General features: G+C 32.3%; 1 protein-coding gene and 1 long non-coding RNA gene across 11 annotated transcripts in view; both read left to right on the forward strand.

The window, feature by feature from the left end:
* Positions 1-22895, forward strand: part of LOC127064767 (protein doublesex-like) — a 63662-nt gene that overhangs the window by 34062 nt on the left and 6705 nt on the right. For 9 of the 10 annotated variants that reach the window (XM_050996316.1, XM_050996313.1, XM_050996312.1 and 6 more), the window contains one exon: positions 14823-15072. In XM_050996316.1, the coding sequence (XP_050852273.1) occupies positions 14823-15067 (245 nt within the window). In that variant the 3' untranslated portion in view covers positions 15068-15072. Of the gene's footprint in view, positions 1-14822; positions 15073-17264; positions 17444-22895 lie in introns of all 10 variants that reach the window. The other variant, XR_007781829.1, reaches the window with a different exon arrangement.
* On the forward strand, positions 4220-8708 carry LOC127064769 (uncharacterized). Its single transcript, XR_007781832.1, has 2 exons — positions 4220-5311; positions 5411-8708. It is a non-coding gene; the product is annotated as an uncharacterized LOC127064769 (long non-coding RNA).

Raw genomic sequence — 22895 nt, forward strand, 5'->3', positions numbered from 1 at the left:
CACGTCAAATTTGCGTACGAGTAAAGCAACCTATACGAACGCAAAACACAATGACGCACGCCTACTCGGCGACGATAGCTGGCAAACTTGTTCGTAATCCTGCGTCGTTATAGCAAAACGTAAATGAAGTGCTGTAAGTCTTTCAATCGAATAAACGACAAATAATATTCGAGGCAATTTCACGTATTACGATGCGATTGCGACTTTTCATGAAAACATATACCGGCTAATTAATTGTTAATACAACGATATCTTGATCAAAAATTAATTTAATAATTATTGAATAATTATATCACTATAACTCATGATTATACACAAATCTAATACAAATTTTCTAATGAAACTCGATATATAAACTTCAAAGAATAATTGATAATATTCTATTCAGTCGCTTACGAAATGTGTTATTTAAATATTTTAAAAATTAAATTCACTATTACCGCGTCTTTACGTGTTCTTTATTTTTACATAACGGCATAATTGGAAAGTAGTTTGTCAGGTGTATTTAATCCGGTCAAGATACAATATTCGATACGTAGAAATTCCATTTCGACGAAAGTCGATGAAAGTAGAAAGTAAACTTAAATCTTATAAACATTTTAAAGAAATTCGTTGCTTAAAAGCTTAATAATAATGACTGATATTTTTCCTCAAGGCTAATAGTCTCTAAACGCTAACATGCATGCTACCAGCCACGCGAGACTCACGAAAGGAAGATGAAACGCGACAAAGTATTCGGATCAAACATCTGCTAATAAATTAGGCGAAAATATATGTTTCTGAACGACTGAAACTGCATTGGGCAATAGCAGAGAGGTAAATAATAAAAGAGTTTATGAATAATTTGTGGAACAAATAATTTGTGGAACAAAATAATGATGAGAACGAGCAACATGTTGCATGAGATGTAGGAATCTATCTATATTTAGGATGCAGCTGAACCACGAAACTGTAGCCCTCAGGCGATTCTCATAAGAGTAATTTTGTTAAATTACTTAGTATCTAAAATGAACTAATACCCTCTCTTGAACACAACGTATTTATTTTTTCTTTTTGTTGTAATTCCCACATGATTTTTTCCTTGGAACAAATATTTTTAAATTTTCATATATAATCGAAACGAAAAATTTTTCCAACGTTAGCATTAAACCGGTCTTTTAATTTTTCGATATTTGGAAAAAATCTCGATTAAAAGCAATAGCTTAAAAACTGTGAAAAATGATATGGGATTAAACAACGATAATTCTTACAAGTGACTTTATAAGACTTGTGTAAAATTTTACTGCTGCTCCTGCTTTACACCGGGGAAAATAGTAAATTCGATAAATTAAATAAAATTTAAATCATTATTAGACTTCGAGTATTTGAATGTACTCGAAAGAAATCTAAATCAACGTCAAGATCTCTCGTATTATTTGTATCTGTTTTAATAAAATATCAAGAGATACGCGTCTTAAAGAGATCCGTTGATGCATTCACTTTAGGTTAATGAACTTTTGCGTTGCTCCGGGCAAGTAATTGCGATTTTAATATCACGTCTTGAACGATCAAAATACTTCGTATATTCTTCGTCAATTTCTTATTATTATTATTTTTCAACTTTTCAGTGTATCTTTCAGTATCTCTAAATCTTCCAATATATATTTTTTTGTTATCCTTCAATGTGTTTCGTTAAATAAAGACCCGTGAAACTTTTACACGCCTATGTCACGAAGATCACGCGATAAGTTACTACGTTTGTGCCGAGGTATAACTTTGTCGCGAAACATGAAATTCACACGAATACGTTGGAAATGAAAATCGTTCGTCGTTTTATATGTATGTATTTTCCTGTCCTTCTTGACTTTTATATCGTGATACGTCGTACACGCTTAATGTTCGACGTCCTAAGTGGTATTGGTAATAACACCTTGGAAGCTGCACGCACAGTTACGGCGAACATAAGCTTACATTGCCCGGTAAATGCGAAGTAAAGAAATAAGAAAAATAATTTATATTAATAATAAGAGAGGAAGAAAGAGAGAGAAAGAGAAAGAGAGAGAATTATTTCGATCTATCTCAGTAACCCTTTTTCGTTTTTTCTCTCGTTGACACAACAAAAGGCGAGATCGTCGTTAAATGCAAATTAATTTGAACGTATTTAATAATATCCAACAAGATACGCACTTTGAGAACTAACAGCAAATATATTCTGAAACCTTTCAAGCCAAAGTAGTAATTTGCAATTGAGAAGTGACTATTACTGGTTCTTATTTGATGTGAATATACATATAATATAAAAAAAAGGCAAGCAAGAAAAGAGCAAAGGAAAAAATACAGATAATTCTGCTTATTGAGTCATATGTAGATTGAATGAATTTACGTGGAGTTAAAAATCAAGGCTTCGAAGGATTCAAGGGATATCATAGTGAAAAGAAACAGGGAGAGATCGATCGAATCACGATCAGATCGACTTCGATCTTCGGTGTAGCCTTTTTCGTGACAAATAAAAACAAAGGAACGAATCGTTTGAGGATCGAATCAAGTCTCTCGGACAGGTTTATCCTTGAAACGAATTTAAAAACGGCAAGTAGCAACTCTCACAAAACGTGATGGCGCGTAAATTTGTACTTTTTCGTCCTTTTCTTCTCGTTATTTTCCTCTCACTCTTTCTCTCTTTTCTCTCTCTCTCTCTCTCTCTTTTTCTCTTTCTTATCCCTTCGTATCGACAAGATAGCCAAAGACGCTGGACCACCGCATCTCGGCTATCAAAGTGTTTGACGTTTCAGATGAAAAGATCGGTCGTCGTTTTTTTTTCTTCTTCCTTTCTTGCCTTTCCATTTTATTTTTTTTTTTTTATTTTTTCTTTAATTTTTTTTTTATATGATGCTATTCTACGTAATGCACAACTCTTTCCTGTATAAAATACGTAAAGACGTGGAATCTCTCGTGCATGACCGCACGGAGATCGCATTGAACGGAAGTACGTATTAACGCTAAAGCAAGAAATCTTTTTACTTTAAGAAAGCGACTAGCGTTGTAAAAAGATCTACCGTATAATCGGAAGTTCTCCAACTAATTTCGCACCTCTTTTTCTCTTCTCCTTTTCTTATTCGTTATTATTTTTTTATTCGTCCTCATCTCTTCGATTTTCTTTCGCTTAAAGTTATTTATTTAAAAAATATTATAGTTTTAAATGTCGGATACTTTCAGTCAAATTTTATTACGATTTTTCTACGTCTCTAAGAAAACTTTTTTTATTTATAATTACATCTTGGGAATCATTTATGAAGTATCGTCTTCTGACGTTAATGTAATAATTTATGACGATAAATTAGCTTTAATAATTGATCGTTGAATGATTATAAAATATATTTTTTATATCTATATTTTTCTCTCTAATGTCAATGTCTAACATAAAATTTATGTTTAAAATTGTTCCATATGATCTATGGTGAATGGTCTAGATAAATCAAGAAACGTAAATAAAATAATCGTGTACATTTATCTAAGTCTCCTGATTCGTCTCGTTGAACGTATCATAGATAGTTCGTTATCGCGCTTTTTTATAGAATATATCTAAGCTATGGTCATTATTTATATAATATACGTGCAAAGTACTTCTTTATTATAACATCGTATTCTTAGCTCGAATGAAATACTTTACACTTAAAAAGCTCGAAGACTTGGATTATTAATTATTTTTTCTTTTTTTTTTTTTTGAATAAAATTCAACAGAATCGATATATTCATCTATCAATAGTTTGCTAATAACAGTCTATCAACGTTTAATATTTTTTTCGATGTTACTACAAGCGTTAAAAATTGAAGAAAATGACAATAATAAATATCCAGTTAATTAAATCGATACGATTCATGGAAAAATACTTGCGAGATATATACGATACTGTGAAAAAACATAGTCTTAGCCGAGAAATCATTTTACATCGTGGACTTATGCAATCGTGACAAATAATCTTAGTGCAATTAAATGTTGTTGCATTATTAGAAATAACGAGTCGAACGAAGGTGTTTCATTATCGATCATTGCTGTAATGTGTTGTTCACATCGATGATGAGAGTATAAAAAAAGGAAACGATTGCGTTATAGATACAATGTCAAAGTCAAGATCAAGAGCTATTCATAAACTGGAATAATCGCTCAGTCGCGAATGAGCACGAACGAGTATGAGATTAGATATCGCTAAAAAAAATCATCTTGCAATCTATTCTACACTTTTTATTATATATATATATATATATATATAATATATATATATATATATATATATATATATATCAAAATGATTAAACAAAAGTATTACAATTCTAAGATTTATGAACAACATGAAAATTTTTATTATTAATAACAAAAGGCAACAGTTGTCCACTGAACGATCGTTTGATAAAGATATTAATTAATCAATATAATTTCCATGCGAATAGTTAAATAGTAAATAAAAAGAGGAAAGGCAAGTGTTCTCGTAAACATTAAACAAATATTCAACGAGATCAAGTATTATCAATGGTATACTGTTTCGTAATAGTCATAAATATTTCTCTTCGTCGTTCTTCCTCTTCTTTTTCTGCTCTTTTTTTTCTTTTTCTTTTGCTCTTATCTTTATTCGCGTTTGTAAACGTTTATATGTGCATGTATCTAGGTGCATCGTTAATGTATATTTTATTCGCATTTCGAAATACGTAATCGCACGAGTCATCTCGTTAACATATTTCCAACCGATCGAGGAAATTAATCATTTTGTATTACGCACACTGAGTATATTTATTTATTTTTATTTCAAATTTTACGTATATAATTAGGTTGATTTCTTGCATTCCATCAAATAAGGTTATACGAAACGTTCCGATTTTTTTTTCGTAAGAAAGTAGTCTACAATTTACAAACGGGTATTGCAAGGACAAGTATCAGCTTACGAATAACTAATAAATGACAAATACAAATAGTAAAAAAAAACAGCTCGAAAACTGTATGCATCGGTGATTAATCGTATGAGATAAAAAATGGAAAGTATTATAATTTGCATAAACCTACAATCGTCATAAATCAGAAACTCTCTCTTTTTAATCGTAATTAATTGAAGTTTAAGGAACTCTTAATTTCTTTCATCCCGAACATGCTCTTTACCGAATTACCTTCATCTTGACATCAGTTACGAACAGAATTAAACAATCTCGTGACTTTCTAAATGGACTATACTCCAGTACTCACTATCCAGATCCTTTTCTTGTATCTTATATAGTACGCAGTGACGACTTCTGCACTATATTGTAAACTGCATGGTCATCCGTGCAGCGAGTGATAAAGGAAAAGGTAGATATAATCGAATTGATGAAAATTACAATGGTACAAAACCGCAGCTACTGTTGAAAAGAAAGTAGAATTTATATTTTAATTTTACTTATGTTCTAGATAGGTTTCAAGACAACACTTAAGTTTAAACCCAAATACTTATCATTTTTATTTTTGATACTTAAAATTTTAATATTTTCTTATATCAATCGAAATGTTACAATATATATATAAGAAATTATAAATTCGAGATAAATCGTTCAACGTTCTTAGTCGTTTCATCGATAACCCATTTTAACAAAATCCCTTATTCTTTTTATCGAATTGACCCTAATGACGCCCTTATGATAAAATTATTTCGACATACACATGTATATTTGATCCAACCAACTCTCAATGCAATATGACCAAATATAAATCAAAGATAACCAAACAGAAATAAATGAAGTTTAATATCAGAAAAGTGATTGTTCTATTATCCGAAAATTTTATTAAACGAACACTTTTTTCTCTCTATCGGTTCGGATATAGGAGGCTTTACTGTATAAGTATTTTAAACCAAGCTGATATTCTGTAATTATCACGGAAAACGACTTATGCTTGATTAACAATGAGTGTATTTCCCTTGATGCTTCCCTGTATGAGGTCACAGTGAGAGTGGTATAGAGAGAAAAACAGAAAGAGAGAAAGAGAGAGAGAGGAGAGAAAGAGAGAGAGATAGAGAGAGAAAGAAAAAGGAAAAAAAAAGGTAAATGTGCCAGTACATTCTCAAATAAAGGCAGATGGAATGTAGTCGTGTAGATGCATAAATAAATGTTATAAGAAGAGAACACCTTAAAAGCGATTGAGAGAGAAAGAGGATGAAAGAGAAACGAGTAGACTGGAACAAACGAAGAAAGGCTGCTGAATTAAAAGATTAAAAGAGATAGAAAGTAAATGGTAGACTCGAAGGGAGATTACGCTACAGGAACGAAGCCGATGGATTGATACATCAATAAGAATATATGTATGTCATGGCTAAGAATTTATGGATGGTTTATCCTCTCGTCTGGTTGCCTTTAAAAGAAACAAACGAGATACATTCAAATTTCCTTAGATTTACGCTTTTAAATTCGAATTATCTCAATTTTTAAATCTAATCTTTTTTGTTTCTTTCTTTCTTTTACTATTGGACTCTTGGAAAAGTATCCGCAACGATATCGATTACTTGAAATTTAAATATAATTTCTTTACAATCTAGTTCGATCTCCGTTCAAAATAGAAATGACTGTAAGAGAGAATAACAGGATGCGCGGTGCAGATACTTGGCGATTCTATTTGAAATGAATTACGTACCAGATGCGTCGCATTTTCGCATCTTTGTAGCATCTGCTTTAAATAGTTTAAATACGATGTTCGTGAGAACGAACCCATCTCGTCTCTAATATCTTTTTTTTTTCTCTCTTTCTTTCTCTCTCTCTCTCTCTCTCTCTCTCTCTCTCTCTCTCTCTCTCTCTCTCTCTCTCTCTCTCTGTCTCTCTGTTTCTTTTTTTCTTTCTCCTTCTGTTCAATTCAGAAACATCAGTATTCTTTTGACATCCGCGCTTTTCATAGTTGGTCACGCGTGTCGCGGTTTGTAACAATGCCAAGAATTTTTAAACCAACCATGATGTTAACACAACCAGCGTAAGATACTCGCACGCGGACACAAATATACATCGCTATGTTTCCTCGTTCCAATTCTCCTACGTTTCATGATACATATGTCACGAATATTCTGTTGCAACAATATACTTTTTGATCTCTGCGGCCCTGTATACGATGCAGTTCTCTCGATCGTGCAAGTGAAACAGTATAATATATAGATAGAGATCGATGATGCACACTGACAACGATGTATCGTGGTTTAACATGCGATAGTAGGATGAAGTTCGCAAGGGCAAACGGGAGATAGAGAGAGAGAGAGAGAGAGAGAGAGAGAGAGAGAGAGAGAGAGAGAGACAGACAGACAGACAGACACAGAGAGAGAGAGAGAGAGAGAGAGAGAGAGAGAGAGAGATGGAGTGATAAACGATGGCAAGAAAAAGGAGAATGTTATTCGGATACGGACAGGAGAAATGCATTCGATGCAGGAACGTATACGTTTCGATGAGAATATAAAACAAAATTCATTTGGAAATATAAAAGAATCTTTCTTCTTTAATAAAATTTAACGTATAAACAATTCTTATATGATTCAATGTACATTGGAAAGTTTATCACGACAATCGAAGTATTTCTCTTCTTTCTATTTTTCATATTTCTTTCTTGAAATGCAGAGACTATAAAACGTACAGCATTAAGTTCCTGTAAAAGACCAAAAGTTAATAGTTATAAAATATTTATTCAATACATACATACATACACACAAACACGCATACTTTTCGTATAATTTTATCTATTTAATTAAATAACAGCGATAATATAACAAAAGAATGACTATTATTTATTTGTTGCATGAGCTAATAATGATTAAAAATTTGTTTTCCATTGATTAACGAATTGACTTTTGAGATGAATGCGAGAAAATCTATTGCCTCGATTGTTCTAAAGTTATTATTTTTATTTTATCATTAAGAGATATTAGCCTGCTCGTGAGGTTGATTTTACACAGAATGTTTTTTGATTGTTTTAGAGTTTATAAAATAACTAGTTTAATAGGATTCTTTATAATACAATTTAAATTATTATCGATACAACAGATGGTCAGAATGGTCTGAGGTCAAATAACGTGTTTAATGATTCATAAAATTGATAAAACATAACTATTTCTAACCATTTTAGAGTTAGACGTTAAACATTTAAGAAAAAAACAAAGTTCTTTAAAAACTATTGATTTAAAAATTATTTAAGAAAAGAAAATTTTTACATAAAATTTGTAGAAAAAGTTGGATTAAGAAGATATGGTTTGAATATTTTTAAATGGACTACTTTTTCAATACGTTTCTCACCTTTCTTAATCTTACGATGGGAAGGAGAACACGTATCTCCGGTTGACTTCATTTCCCAAGCCGTTCTCCTTTCTCATAAAGCTATACTCTTCATTCTAATAATCATTATCGATTATCATATGATTCATTTTCTTATGTTTTCTATCACATTTTCGTTCCTTCTCTATTTTCTAAGATATACACGTCGAGCAACTTTGTTGAAGGAAAAAGAAATTTAGAAGAAATTTAGGTCTCCTTCATACAATTTTCTAACATGTTTCTTATTTCTTGTGATATTATTCATTACGATATACACACAAATTGCAATTTAAAAATAGATATATATATATTATTTATATTTAATTGAAAACTAAATATTATATAATATATTCGGTGAATTTAATAGTGGTGTGCATTTGTATTGTAACGAGTGATTGTATAGAAATAAAATGAAAACGGTTATTTATCTGCTTCGAAAGATAATTTCTTTACCGTTAACTTTTTACCTTATCTTGAACTGTCATTTCGCACTCGTAAAATCGACCGGTAAGAAGAGAAAGTTAGATCTTATCGATGCTCGACGTTAACACGAAAAGGGTCGTTCCTTCTATTGAATTTCATACAACGAAACCCGCTGATCCATCGTTACAATACTTATTTTTAATCGAACAACTTTATATTTAATTTAAAAAGAAATTTTTTTAAAAAAGGATCTTTGTGCAAATTCATGCACATACCCAAACTGTATAGTTCGTGGAGAACTCAAAAAATGAATATACTCGAAAAATTAAGAAATATTGAAAAAATATTCTAATTTCATTCATCGGCTATTTTGAAGGATCTTACGTTATTAATTGACGATTACTAAAAAATGTAATAGAAAAATCGATTAAATCTTTAAATACTTCGAAAGGTTAAGCCTTTTATTTGTGTTGATTCTTTCTTTTGATTCTTCAAGGCTAGATCTTTCCGGTTCTTCTTAAGGTTCTCTTTTCAAGATCATGCAAAGAGAGAAAATGATAAATATAAGTAGACAGATAGGAAGCAAAAGAGAGAAAGAGAAAGACTGCGAGAAGGAGGGTCAGAGGAAGGTCGAAGCTCGAAGGCCCCGAGAACATAAAATGGTAAACGGACCTTTGCTCGCGGGAGACATAACAGCAGGGCAACCGATTTATACTCGCTCCTTAGCTCGTGCACACGCTTTACGATATGTAAAACCGCTGGTGCCACGGCCATTGTTCGTCTTTGCTCCATCGTTGCTTTGCCGTCATAAAATGTTCGACCATTCGAAATCTACTTTGAAAGACTCCCGAATGTGATATTGGAAGATTGCCGTCACGTTCGTTTCTATTATTCATGAAAAGACAAACACAAACAGAAATAGAAAGAGAAAGAAAAAGAGAAAGAGAAACATATAGAAGAAGCAAAAGCCGTATGTAAACAAACACTCTTTCGGTAACGTCGTAAGTGGGGAATTACTATTATCATTAACGAAGAGAGGTCAGTCTTTTGCGTACCGTCGAGCGAGATAGACATCAAGAGATTGGAATGCGTAATATATAAACCAATAGTTATTTAATTATTGTACGCAGATACGCGGGTAATAAGAGAATAAGAGAGAAAGTATGACGAAGCAATGGCCATCTACACGAGTGAACATTGAAAGTAAGAATAATTTGAAAGTAAATTCCCCGTTACGAAGCCAACTGAAATAGGTAGGTACTTTGTATAAACGTATCGAGTAAAACACTTTGCTATTTCACGATCGCATTATACTAATAGAAACGTTTTGTGTACAAAATGCTTGACGTGACTTCATACTTTCGTAAGAGGAACGGAAGTTGTGGTAATTAAAGCAAGTCGTAGAGTGGGCATTGGGGGACGGTGCACAGCTGCAAATACTATTTCTGTAATCGTTTTGTCGATTTTAACCCCCTTCTTAAGATTAGTTGTAATATTCGCAATGAAAATTATTTTTCTCGCATCCCGAGACGATATATTTTGATTTTCGTTTCCTGCTATACTATTGAGCATTTCCTGTAATACGATCGATCGCACTGTTTATAAAATATTAATATATAAAATATTATAAATTATGATCCAAAAATCGGGAATAAGAGCTATATTTTCTTTTACAATATAATCATTAATTATATATATATATATATATATATATATATATATATATATATAGTTTAATAACTATTCAATTAATCTATTCAGCTAATCATTCTAATTAGGTATACATTTTTCTTCTACGAAAAAAAATATCAAATGTATTTGCAAGCACGAACGATGAAAGTCACGTATATATATTTACGCTACCGCCTAATTACAAAGTTCGAAAAATAAATTACACGTACGTAAGTTTAGCGAATAATGGGTTGCGTCTTGCTGAATAATTTCTTAGGAATACAAGTATTCTTTAAGACTCAAAGTATTTCTTCAGAGCATAAAGAAGAAACCGCATCGGTTATTTGCGAAAAAACGTAAGAATCAATGGACACGCCAGACTGTATCATTACATATAACTTAGGAGTAAAACTATATTTTTGCGTTCAACTTTTGAACCGCCTCTCGTGAGAATCAATTTCTCTTCTATTTTTCTTTTCTTATATTGTATAACATGTGAACCGTATGTCATACATTATTATATGATATATGAACCGTATGCGATACATTATTATATGATATATAAACCATAAGAACATTTCTGCCAACTAAAAAAAACTAAATTCTTTCTTGCGAACAAAGAATATCTTTTCTTATGTTTATAAACATATAATTACTCGAAAATATCATTTTATATATTTGTTGCTTCGTAATTTTACGTTAGAGAACAACATAATGAACTCCGAACGTTTTTTCAGTGTTATTGTTTTATTCCTGGAAATTTATATTGTTGAACGTGGATGAGCTCACAGAAACAAATAAAGCGTAATATTTCGAACGTGACTTATGCGTAGATGCGAGAGAGTCGTTAACGAGAAGATTATATCCCATTCATAACGGCTGGTAAAATCATCAGAGGTCTAAATGCGGGACGGTGCTTTGGATCGAGACAACGAAATGACTGACGTTAATGCGTTTCAGAGAAACGGTAGGGTCGTCGTGACGAATCATCCCCGAAATACTTAAAGAGAAAGAACTTTCGCCAATATTTTTATTTTCAACAGAAATGTAGGAATCGCCAGTAAAATTATCATTCGAGTCAAATGCTATTTACTACGAAATTTAGATTTTACATAAGAGAAACATTTCAAAGATAATTATTGCTTTTCTAATAACGATAAATCAAATCTATAAAAAATAGTAATTAATAGTAGTCTTGTATCGAATTATTTTAGAAAATAAAACGATGTTATAAATATTTGTATAGTTAACGTATAATACAATGGCGAATATGTACTTATATAATAAGTACGTACAACAATGGTCCGTGGACGAGTAAAAATGGAACTATTGAAATGTTAAGTCAAACCAGAGAGTAGATATTTTCGCGTGTAGTTGGGCGCACATATAACGAAAAAACGAAAGAAAGTTCACGAAATACTGTGAAGAGTATTGCTTAATAAAAAATGCATTATCTCATAGACGCTGATTTTTTAATGATCGAAGCGCATTTTAATTATCGACAATTCTAATTTGAAATTTGCAGATCATTCGAAATTTCGCCATATCATTCTTAAAGATGATTAGTTATGATAGAACCGGATTTCCATTTAAGATTTTTACCTGCGTGATGTTAGGCTGTGATCGAAACGATAAAAAACAAATGTAGCAGTTTCAATCTGTTGTAAAGCTTTTTTATTACATTTATTTTATAATTTTGAGACAGTTAATAAAGTAGGAAAACGTACTATTCAGATGTAATGAAGAAATAGTTTTGAATGTAACCTTCATCTCTAGGTTTGTAATAATCGATTATTAAAATCTACGGAACAAACATTAGTTAACATTGTATGTTTAAATATAACATTAAAAGGTGAATATAAGAACGTTCAGAAACGAAATATCTTAGCAATTTACGGGCGATGAGAGAACAAGAAAATTGCACGCACGAGCGGAGCAACGCTAAATATAAACTCCAAGAAGACTTCTCTTCTCTCCTGTCGTGCTAGTTCAACTTAATGAGCTCGTATAAACCTGTTCGAAGGTGTAAAAGAGAAATAATTGCTTTACTCGTTGGTCATAATCGAAAGAACATATTCTCGATGACAAGACGGTCTTAACATTTTCTAATCGCGAATATTATAAAGTAATGTAATAAGGGGTACTGTTGGATGAAGAATTCGCTTACTACATAGTACGGAAATATTCGACAAATCCTCGTCAAAAAATATTTTTTTATAAATATCTTTTTTATAAATATCTTATTTATGAATATTTAATCTTACAGCTTCTCTGAGTTTTCAATAACAAATAATAACGTAATTCTTAGAACGTTGTAATAAAAAAATATTACAACGAAAACAGAGTAAGATTCGCCATGCAATGCAGACTAATGACTCTAAGTGAGCATTACGCAGCCCAATATTTATGTAATCGTGATGCTCTTATTGTCAATAGTTACGTGCATTAGAGGAAGACTTTATAATTACATTCAATGATTTTACAATAATTTGTAGTGTATAGAAGAAAAGGCAAAAATGGCTAAAAGAAAAGCTATATAATCTTTTCTTAATATATTAAAATATTTTGTACATCTAATACGAAATTAATTAGTAAAAAAATATCCATACTTATTTTATTACTTTTTACTACTTATTTTAATTTATATTATGTGTTTTTTGCTGAGATAAAACATATCAAGGAGATGTTATCTTCGTTTCGAATAATTTTTTGCTATCATAGTAGATAAAAGATTCTAAATTACATTCTATTTATAGAGTATTCTCGAAATATTATATTATAAGAGTTGAGATGAGTACCAGCAAAAATTAGATTCTTTTTCTACCTCTCTAGCTGTGGTCCGCTGGTATCTTATTAATTTTAAAATAAATAGATTTATTCTCTCTAATAACTTTAAATTATTCGTTAATTTTTACATTGCATATATGTTTAGTATAGTTATATTCCGATTATTTTATTTATTAGGAATGAGACATAGTCTGAGACATTTCCTTTGAAAAATTTGAGCACCTGCATTTATGTTAGATCATAATTTAACATATATCATAATATATGTTAAAATTAGCCTTATTAACGATTTATATGATGAGATTTTTATTATTTTATATAATTTTTTCGAATAGAAAAGGTTTTTATAAAGCCAAACGTTTTTTTTCAATTTGTATATTTATATAAACTGTATAATTTAATTAAAAGTTTGTATACATATACTATAAGTTACCGAATTATATCTTTACATGATGTTTTATTCCGGTCTATTTCGTTGTCTATTAAATGAAATGTATCTCTAATACTAACATAGACGAACGTTAATACCAGGGAATCTAAAAATGCTTGATCTGAATAATATAGTTTCTCGTTTATTTATTTTGAGTTTACAGGTATAAAAGTAGTCTTATATTTAAAAAAAAAATTCTTCTAGTATTTTCGGTTTTTATTTTTAATCTATTATTATAATTTATGAGAGATCGTCTGCGAAAGTTATTGCGTTCTTATTTTTATCGGTATTAAAATCATATATTTGTAGAATATTGCTGACATGGATGTTAAATAGAATCGGCGAATTAACTGTTCCTTTTTATAATCCGTTTGTTACATACAATAACTTATCAGATCTAGGTTGATCAAACGAGACATACTCATTAAGTAACATGTTCCGAATCATTGTAATCAAATGCAACGGGAAATCTGTTTTTACTGAGAAAATGTACTTATTCGTTTAGAGAACACAAAGATTTCGGAAACAATAACTGCATAAGCCAAATACTATCAACGAAAATCAATTGATTAACGCTTAAGAAAAAAAAGTAAAAGCGTGATAATTGAATACAGTTCATTAGCAATTGGCTAACAGTCAAGTAGGTTTTAAAACTTGCTCTTAGGCCGCACGAACGACTCGCGTTTATATGCTAGTCATGTGAAAACCACGCCTCAAGGGGTCGGCCATTTTGATTCGCGAACGGACGAATTCCCATTGGCTATGTCTCCGCACGAATTCAGGCTACTCCACTTGTCCGTCTCTGGGGATTCTCTCCTTGAACAGTGGCCGGTTGAAAAGTATATACAAATCTACACCTTCGCCATCTTCGAGTTTACATTTTTGTCGCGACCCGTTAGAGACGCATCTTCTTCGGTTAGATCGGTTAGATCGGTTAGATCGGAGTAGACACGAGATCATTGAATTCGTTGAAGTGACTTTTCCGCGATTTAACGATAAGTCCTATAATAAAAGTTTAAACAATCATAAAACATTTAACTCAATCTTTGTATTAATAAATATCTAATTTCTACTTTAAAATTGAACACTTACTCTATATAGTTACTCTGTAACTAAATAACTTTGCTATACAAATGTTCGAATTTTTTACATTGCCTTGTTTTATTTTAATAGCCAACAATAGATATATATCTATCAAAGTTTTAAGGTGTTAAATGTAATTTTTCTGAAACAGCAAACTATGATCTAGAAAGGTTGGGTATTTGGAATATGGCGAAAAAATTTTGGGACGACAACAGGTCTTACTTTTCAAAATACACACCGATGACAGACATCACAGATGCACCAACCTACGAGGGACAAGCACCATTCATTGGGGATCCGCCCCCACAACATCCTGAACTCTTCAGGTTACTACCGCACCTCCAAAACGCCCACATACCAACGAACGACAGCTCTTCGGAACATCATGCCAAGTAGCCGTGGTGAGTTTATCTTTTTCTCTCTTTCCTTATTTTTTCTTTTTTGTAATACCTATCAAACTTATCTTTCATAATAACAGTTTATATAGTTAAACCTTTTTATTACTTTAATGGATTTATGCGATTCTATTATTGTTCGCGTGAAAACTTGACAGGTTGAAATTAACATCTTAAAAATATATACTCAAGCTTCTCTCATTTAGAAAATTTCAAAATATATATACCAATGCATGATTATATCATATTCTTTTTTATATCAAATAATAAAGTAAATATTGGAGAATTCGAGGTATAATTTTTTTTTTGTTTATGGGAACTAGTTCCAACGCATTTTTTTGGATAATAATTCGTTATTTTATTCGTAATTATTACATTATGTCATTCATGTACATAAATCATAAACATATTTATTCATTTTTAATGTCGAATTAGCGTAGTTAACGTTTTATGCTCTTTGCAAAAATTATATGTTTCATGATTAAAGTTTGCGATTTACTTAATTCATCATTTCTGTCAAATAACAATTATCTGTATATAATTTATATTATTCAATATTTTCTTACTATTATTTGAAACTTATGATTTTATTTCATCGTCAAAAAGTTGTTAAGTATTTTCAAATACGCTTTTTACATTAATACGGGAACATAATTTTTGATCTTATTAATCGATACGTAAATGTTTGTTCTACTGCTTATTTTACTATTCAAAGCTTACATCAATATTTCTGACATTTTTTCTTATCCAGTCTTTATAAAAGAAATAATTAAAAATAATTTTATGGGAAAAGAATGTATATCTATATATATCTACTTACCTACTTACATGCAAAGTAATTCGTTTGAGTATCAGCATAAATCAAAGACAGCAGGTAATAAGAGAGTTAAATAAAAGTATTTTTACAAAACAGGTAATGGTTCTTTGTTCTTATTACTGATAGAGACTCGAGAATCATAAATTTTATATCCTCTTTTTTTAGAGAATTCTCGACGTAATCCATTCCATTTCTTTCTAAAGGTAGATAAAAGTATTTTATTAATATCCATCGAAGAAAATAATAATAAAAATGATGTCTAGCAATGACGAACGCAACGTTCCGTGACTTAATAAGAATATATGTGTGATATTCATCAATGAAATGTGATCAAAAACGCCGCACCGAATCGGTTATTACATTACGTTTTATGTGATTTTTACGTTCCTTCAGAAGTGGAATCGTGTACTTCCATTCTATTCCCTTAACCGCACCTTTTTTCTCCCATATCGAAATTTCTTCAATAGTGTATGGAACCGGTCTAATAACTTTCATGATATCGGAAGTTTTAATTGATACAACGAAAATGATCAGTTTAAATCATTGTCTTTATAAAGGATTTTACCATAAATTATAAATAGAATTTTAATCGAAACATATTTTTCAATTATTATTTCTTTGCGAACGAATAAAAACTTTAATTTAATTTCATATTATATAAAGAATAATTAATGGCTTAAATAACGAATTAATAAGATCAATAATTATAGTCGTACATTAATATAAAAAGTGACCTAAAGAGAAAAGTATGCGAAAAAAAAAATAATTTACGTTTTGAGATATAAACGTCCGATTCTCTCTTTGTTTCTTTCTCTCTCTCTCTCTCTCTCTCTCTCTCTCTCTCTCTCTCTCTTTCTCTCTCACTCTCTTTCTTTCCTTCTCTCCCCCTTCTTTCTCCATTTTTCTACATGTATTTCTTTTCTATTTTTTTATACTACAAGCCAAAGTATACTACTTTTGTTTGGGAGGTTCGTAGTCGGAATCGTAATCGCAAATCCGGTGCTCATAAAACAGATTCTGACCTATAAAATGGCCTTCTTTCCGAGAAATAGTCAAGCCGCAATGCTTAGAGCAACAAACCGTATCCCATCTTCGAAACGGTGCTGCTCTACCGACACTTCTGTAATTATCTACTGTTCTACCATGGTCTAACAGGGATTCGTCTTTTTTTTCCAAGATTCAGTCATCTTTCATAATGTCCTGCAAAGTTTTGCTTTCTTTGTTGCTCGCTGCATAAATTTCAGAATGAAAACAAATAAAAAATAAATTACGCTGGAATTCGATCGAATTTAAAATTGTTATTTTTTTTTTTTTTAAATCGGTCGTCAATTATAAACAAAGATAGTGAAAAAAATTCAGAGAGATATAATTTTTGCAATAGAACTTCATCAAAGCAGCCGCCTCGCGAGCCAATCGAGGGGGAACGCAGAATTTGAGGGCTTTAACGGCTCTGCTTTAACGATGACAACACTATAAAAAATCGAATTTACGAGTACTGGCCATCCTCCAACCCATCTTTATTCTTGTCGGTGGTCGACGACTACCTTGCTCGTTAAACGGGTTAGAGGAAACTGCAGCTTCTTTTTTTTCATTTCTCCTCATCTTTTTACTTTTCTTTCCAAAAAAAAAGAAAGTATCGTCACGATTTTTGACATTAAATTATATCCAATGAGCAAAAATTATTTTTTCATATTAAAGACAGTAAATCTTTCTGAATATGAAAGATTATATTTATCGAATATATTTGATAGATATTTATATGCTACTTCAACCTCGTTTTAAATTCTAATCAGAGTTCTAAACTAGAATGAATACTAGAGATTTCCATATGAAATGACACATAACTTTTCATTAGACTACACATCGAAAAATTTTCCTTTGCGAAGAAGATTTATAAGATCGATCGATCTCTGTTTGGTTTATAAATTGATGCTTTGTTTAAAGATAAGAAGAAAGCTGGTAATTCAGTGAACTATACGTAAAGTACACGATGTAGTCGCGTGCTAGGTCGCTTTTCTATCTTCTTACTCTCACGGAAAAATAATATGGCTGAGAGAAGAGAGAAATAGAGTGATAGGACATAATGAATGATTTGCATTGATGAAAAAAACATTTAGAGAGCGGAATCGAAATCCAGCGTAAATCGTCTTCATTTCTTATTCAATCGGATAAAAAAAAGAAATGTTTTCACTTGGTTCGTTCGCTCGTGTTTCTTCGAATACCATTTTCAAGGTAAATATGCGAAATCGTCTCGCGAAAAAACTTCTTAACGAAACGACAAAAAATGTTTAAATGAAACTAGGCAGATTGTTTTTACAAGGCATGGATATATCACAGACAAGGGGTGCGATTCGCGGATCAAGCACGAAATCAAAATTTATCGGTCGTATATCCGTCCAAGTAAAAGTCGTTGAAGTCGAAGAGGTATCAAGCGTCGTCGTCGTCGTACAAATGCGCTCGTAAAAGCGGCCTAAAAATGTTTGGAATCGCTAAGCGACTGTACTACTATGGCCGTAGAGAAATAACGAAAGAACGTAGCAGAGAGAAAGAGAGATAGAAAGATACGAAAATGAAAAGGATGAATAAAAGCATCTCTTGTGCACCCTCGGTTATCTTGAATACAGATTGCAAAGGCTTATGAGCGATTAGAGCCGTTAAAAAGGAGAGACGATCTTAAAAGGTATCCATACACAGTACAACAACCTTCGTCCCTACGAGGACGTCTTTGAGGATACCTACGAAAGTATCTTCTCTAAGCCTCTAAGGGTACTATCGGCAACTCTAAGACTCCTCTAACGATCCGGAATCTGGTAGCGAATGATTGTACACTCGGCTATTAATCTATAAAACAATTAACGACGTTGTGCCGGTATAGAATTAACTATTCGAACCCTGCTGTTGTAAACGTTTAACGATTATGATTATTCGAAATACCTTTTTAATTCTTTTTCAACCGTGTAGTATGCACAGTGAAAAGAATTAATAGCTCTTACTTTCTCTTTTCTTTTACATATTAAATCTTTAACAATTTTCTTACGTTGCAATTTTGAAATAAAAAAATACTCATCGTGATTTAAATAATTTATTTAGATCGTTGAAAAATTAATTCATAAAAATAAAACGATTATTACTTTCTCGTGACTTCTTTTTTAACCAAGCCGAACGATCATTCAAAAATCATCGTCTCAATCGTTCGACCGGTTTTTTGACGGATCGTCGAAGGGTTTCAACCTTGACTTCGTGGTAAGTAGCATCAATGTAATCAGATAGGCTGCTCGGAACGAGTTTAACGACGCTCGTAAACGCGATACACCAGCAGATTTTTTCGGCGTCTTTTCTTTCTTTGTTCTTTTTTCTTCCTCCTCCTCTTCCTCTTTTCTCCTCCTCTTCCTCCTCTTCTTTCTCTTCTTCCTTGTCATCTCTTTTTTCGTCTCGTCGTTTCTCTCGTTCTTATCTTTCAGTCTTATAGAGACACTCATATTTGTGGTCACAGACATATCCTCCTTTCTCTTTTCTCGTTTTATTTTATTTCCTCACAATAAATTAGTTGATTTTACGCAATGAATTTCGAACGAGAATCCAAAAGTCAATGTCTATTTGAAAAATGTCGTCTCGAAGAGAGCGTTTTTATGAAATCTATAAGAAGTATTTCCTTTTCGATGAAGCATTATACAAATATAAAAAGATAGGAAATATCGGTTATATTTAAATACAGATAGATCAGATAACAGAAAAAGGTAACCAGATACCGGATAATAAAGATAAAAAAAGTATACGATATTAATTTAAAATTAATTAAGCGGTAATACATTTATACAGGATGCATTATATCTAAATAATAATGTTAAACTCGAGACTCTTAATATTATCTCCTATATATTTGAAACCGTATTTTCTAGTGATATTATCATATACCCAATTAGTTACCACTAATTACGGAAGCATTGTATGTCCAGTATTATTTTAGAAATCGTACCAATCTATTCTCAGTATAATTTACGATGTAAATCTTTAATGAAGGGTCGAATATAAAAATAGATTAATAGCGTATAGAAGGGGGCTCTTTCAGGTAACATTTTGTTCTGCTCTCAGAAAACGAGTAATTGCTCTTAGAAAACATTGTAACCTTTCGGTTCAATCCCACGTTAATAATGAATGAACATGTTTGAAAGAAGTAGCAATAACGATTAGACGAAGATTGAAATACGATAAACGCGCCTGATTCTTCTTCCTTTTTCTTTTTTTATTTTAATCATTTGATTTTTATTGTAACCATATTTATCTTTCTTTTTTCATTTCTCTTATTTATCTGGATACTTAAAAAAGTCGTATTTTTCTTTTCAAAAAAAAAAAAAAATTATTAACTAATTAAACATATGAAACATTTCACCATACGGAATATTTCACTTTGCTAGCGTGCGATAGTTAGGTATACAGGCGATCTGAAGGGTACATATGATCATAATTATAATGTTTAAAGAAAGAGAGAGAGAGAGAGAGAGAGAGAGAGAGAGAGAGAGAGAGAGAGAGAGAGAGAGAGAGAGAGAGAGAGAGAGAGAGAAAACTATACCGTTAAAGCTACTTCAGACATAACAGCATGATATTCTCTGTCCATTGATAGGCGCGAACGCGTTAGGAGATATTATCGGGTTGTCTGTTTCAACGGTTGTAGGAGATATACGGTTGCGTGATGTGCTTATCACTGCCAATGGATGAGAATAAGAGAGAGAAAAAGTTTTATTGCTACCATAGTATTAAAGACGAAAGAGAAAAGAAATATCAAGAAATAAAATAAAACGATGTTAAAAGTTAATTATTTTAATTATGAAAATCTTAAGATTTTTAAATCATCTTTTGGTTATGAAAAAAGGATGACACTAAATGACACTAAAAATAAAGGGTTTTTTCAATATTTAAATTGTAATAATACATTTGCAAGAAAGATGAGGAACAAGAAAAAGAAAAAGAGAAAAAGAAAAAAGGAAGAAGGAAGAGGACGAAGAAGAGTGTAACAATATCTATGACCTTGATGGCGAGCGTCGGCCTTATTTCACGAGGATGAGGGTGCAATTTTCGAGACAAAGCAATAATTAGCAGCACCGAAGTGCGTGAGCCGCCGCCGTTATTTATTTTTCTTCTCCTCCTTCTTTTCTTTCTCCTTCTCCTCCTCCTTGTTCTTCTTCTTCGTTCACGTCTTCTTTCCTTTTTCTTCTTCTTCGTTCACGTCTCCTTTTCTTCTTTTTTTTTCGCTTCATCATCATCGTCGCCCTGTTCGTCGTCATTCTTCTCTTTCTCCATACGTCCCGAGTAAGAGTCGGCTGAGCGTTAAGTAGCATAGTAACAGGCCGGAGTCTTCTGGCAAAAGGAGTTTTACTACTTTCTAACCACAGTCACGGGCTACAATTAAACCCCCATAAACCTCGTCGTAACTTTTTTAAAAGCGGCCGACCGCTCTCTCACGCGTATTCCGCTCCCTTCGTTTACCCGACAAAAAGTCCGCCATATTGCATCCTTAATGAAGCCTCGAGACGATATGGGCGCCGTCTTCCGGTTGACCCCCGCGATTCCCTCCTCTTTTCTTTCTTTATCTTGTACCTTTCTCGAAAATGAAGAGGAACCATTGATTTTTAATCTTCAAAATTCGAACACGAATCTCTTGTTATATATTTTCAATTATTTGTACGCTTAATTCGAAAGAAATTCTAAAAACGAACGAGACGAAAATGCAGAAAGAATAAGTAAGACTTGTTTTCAAGTCTATAGTTTGACGTCGGTCAAATCGATGAAGAAAGAACTGGAAGAAAGAAATGAAGAAGAAAGAAAGTACAAAGGTGAAGACTGCGAGAGAGAGAGAGAGAGAGGGAAAGCCGAGGGTGGAAAGCGACGAGGCAGCCGTGCAGGGACTTTAGCGGAGAGTGACGTTTACGGCTCGGTGCGGTCGACCTAGCGCCAGTAAAACTTGAGAAGAAATACAAGCGAAGTCCGCATCGACAGTTAAAGTCATACGCGCGAAAATACAGCCGGGCTTCTATGAAATACGACGTACCTACCTACCTCGAGCGAACGAAACCACCGGGATCTTTACTCAGGATACTTGCGTCTCGTTAATGAAAAGGATTCTCAAACTCCTACCGATCCTCTCAAATAAACGATAAACAAATGCATTGGAACATTGAACGACTATACTAGCTCTCATTCTTTTATAATCCATTATTGATGGAATGAGAAATGTTACTCGACTGTGGAGCAACATCTTCTTTTCCTTAATAAAATCCATTAAGGGATGTTAAATCAATGGATATATTTGGAAAATTCGCGCAGCATTGAAATAATTGTAAGATGATCTATAAATTTTTCTGTTAGATTCTAAACTGGTATATCTTTCTTTAAATATTTAGTTGTTGTCTTTAAGAAGTCTCGCCTCAATCGGAAATTTAACTTTCTCTCTCTCTCTCTCTCTCTCTCCTTTTCGAATAGAATGGCATTACTCGAAGTATCCACGCTGATTTTACGAGCCACCCCTTCAGCCTCGGGCGAGAGGTGGAAAGGTGCCGAAGAGGTGTTAGAAGCCGCGAAGCACTTTACCGAGAAACGATAAACCTCCTCCACTTTCGTCTCTAGCTCGTCCGGGAACGTTCTGCCCGTTTCCATTTTAGATACGTGCTTTCTCTCTCTCTCTCTCTCTCTCTCTCTCTCTCTCTCTCTCTCTCCTTAGACGTCCTTTACGATCGTTCGAGAAGTCGCAGCGCGTTCCGGAAGCCGCCTAGATCATCTAAAGGAAGAGATTCACTGTAAAGTGGAAAGCAACGTGTACTATGCGATACTTTCAAATTCGCCGTTTGAAATTTTACTTTCTCCTTCCCTTTTGTTATTTCTTCTCGTCAATCAGTATTTTTCGTGTTCACAGAAAATTCACTTTCTTTACCAAGATCGGGAACTGATTATAATTATGGAATAATGAGAGATGGTAATGTTAATGAAGTAGTGAAAGAAGTCATTAGAAAGTGAATAT

This window comes from Vespula vulgaris, chromosome 6, assembly GCF_905475345.1.
Source record: "Vespula vulgaris chromosome 6, iyVesVulg1.1, whole genome shotgun sequence".
Taxonomy (NCBI): Eukaryota; Metazoa; Arthropoda; class Insecta; order Hymenoptera; family Vespidae; genus Vespula; species Vespula vulgaris.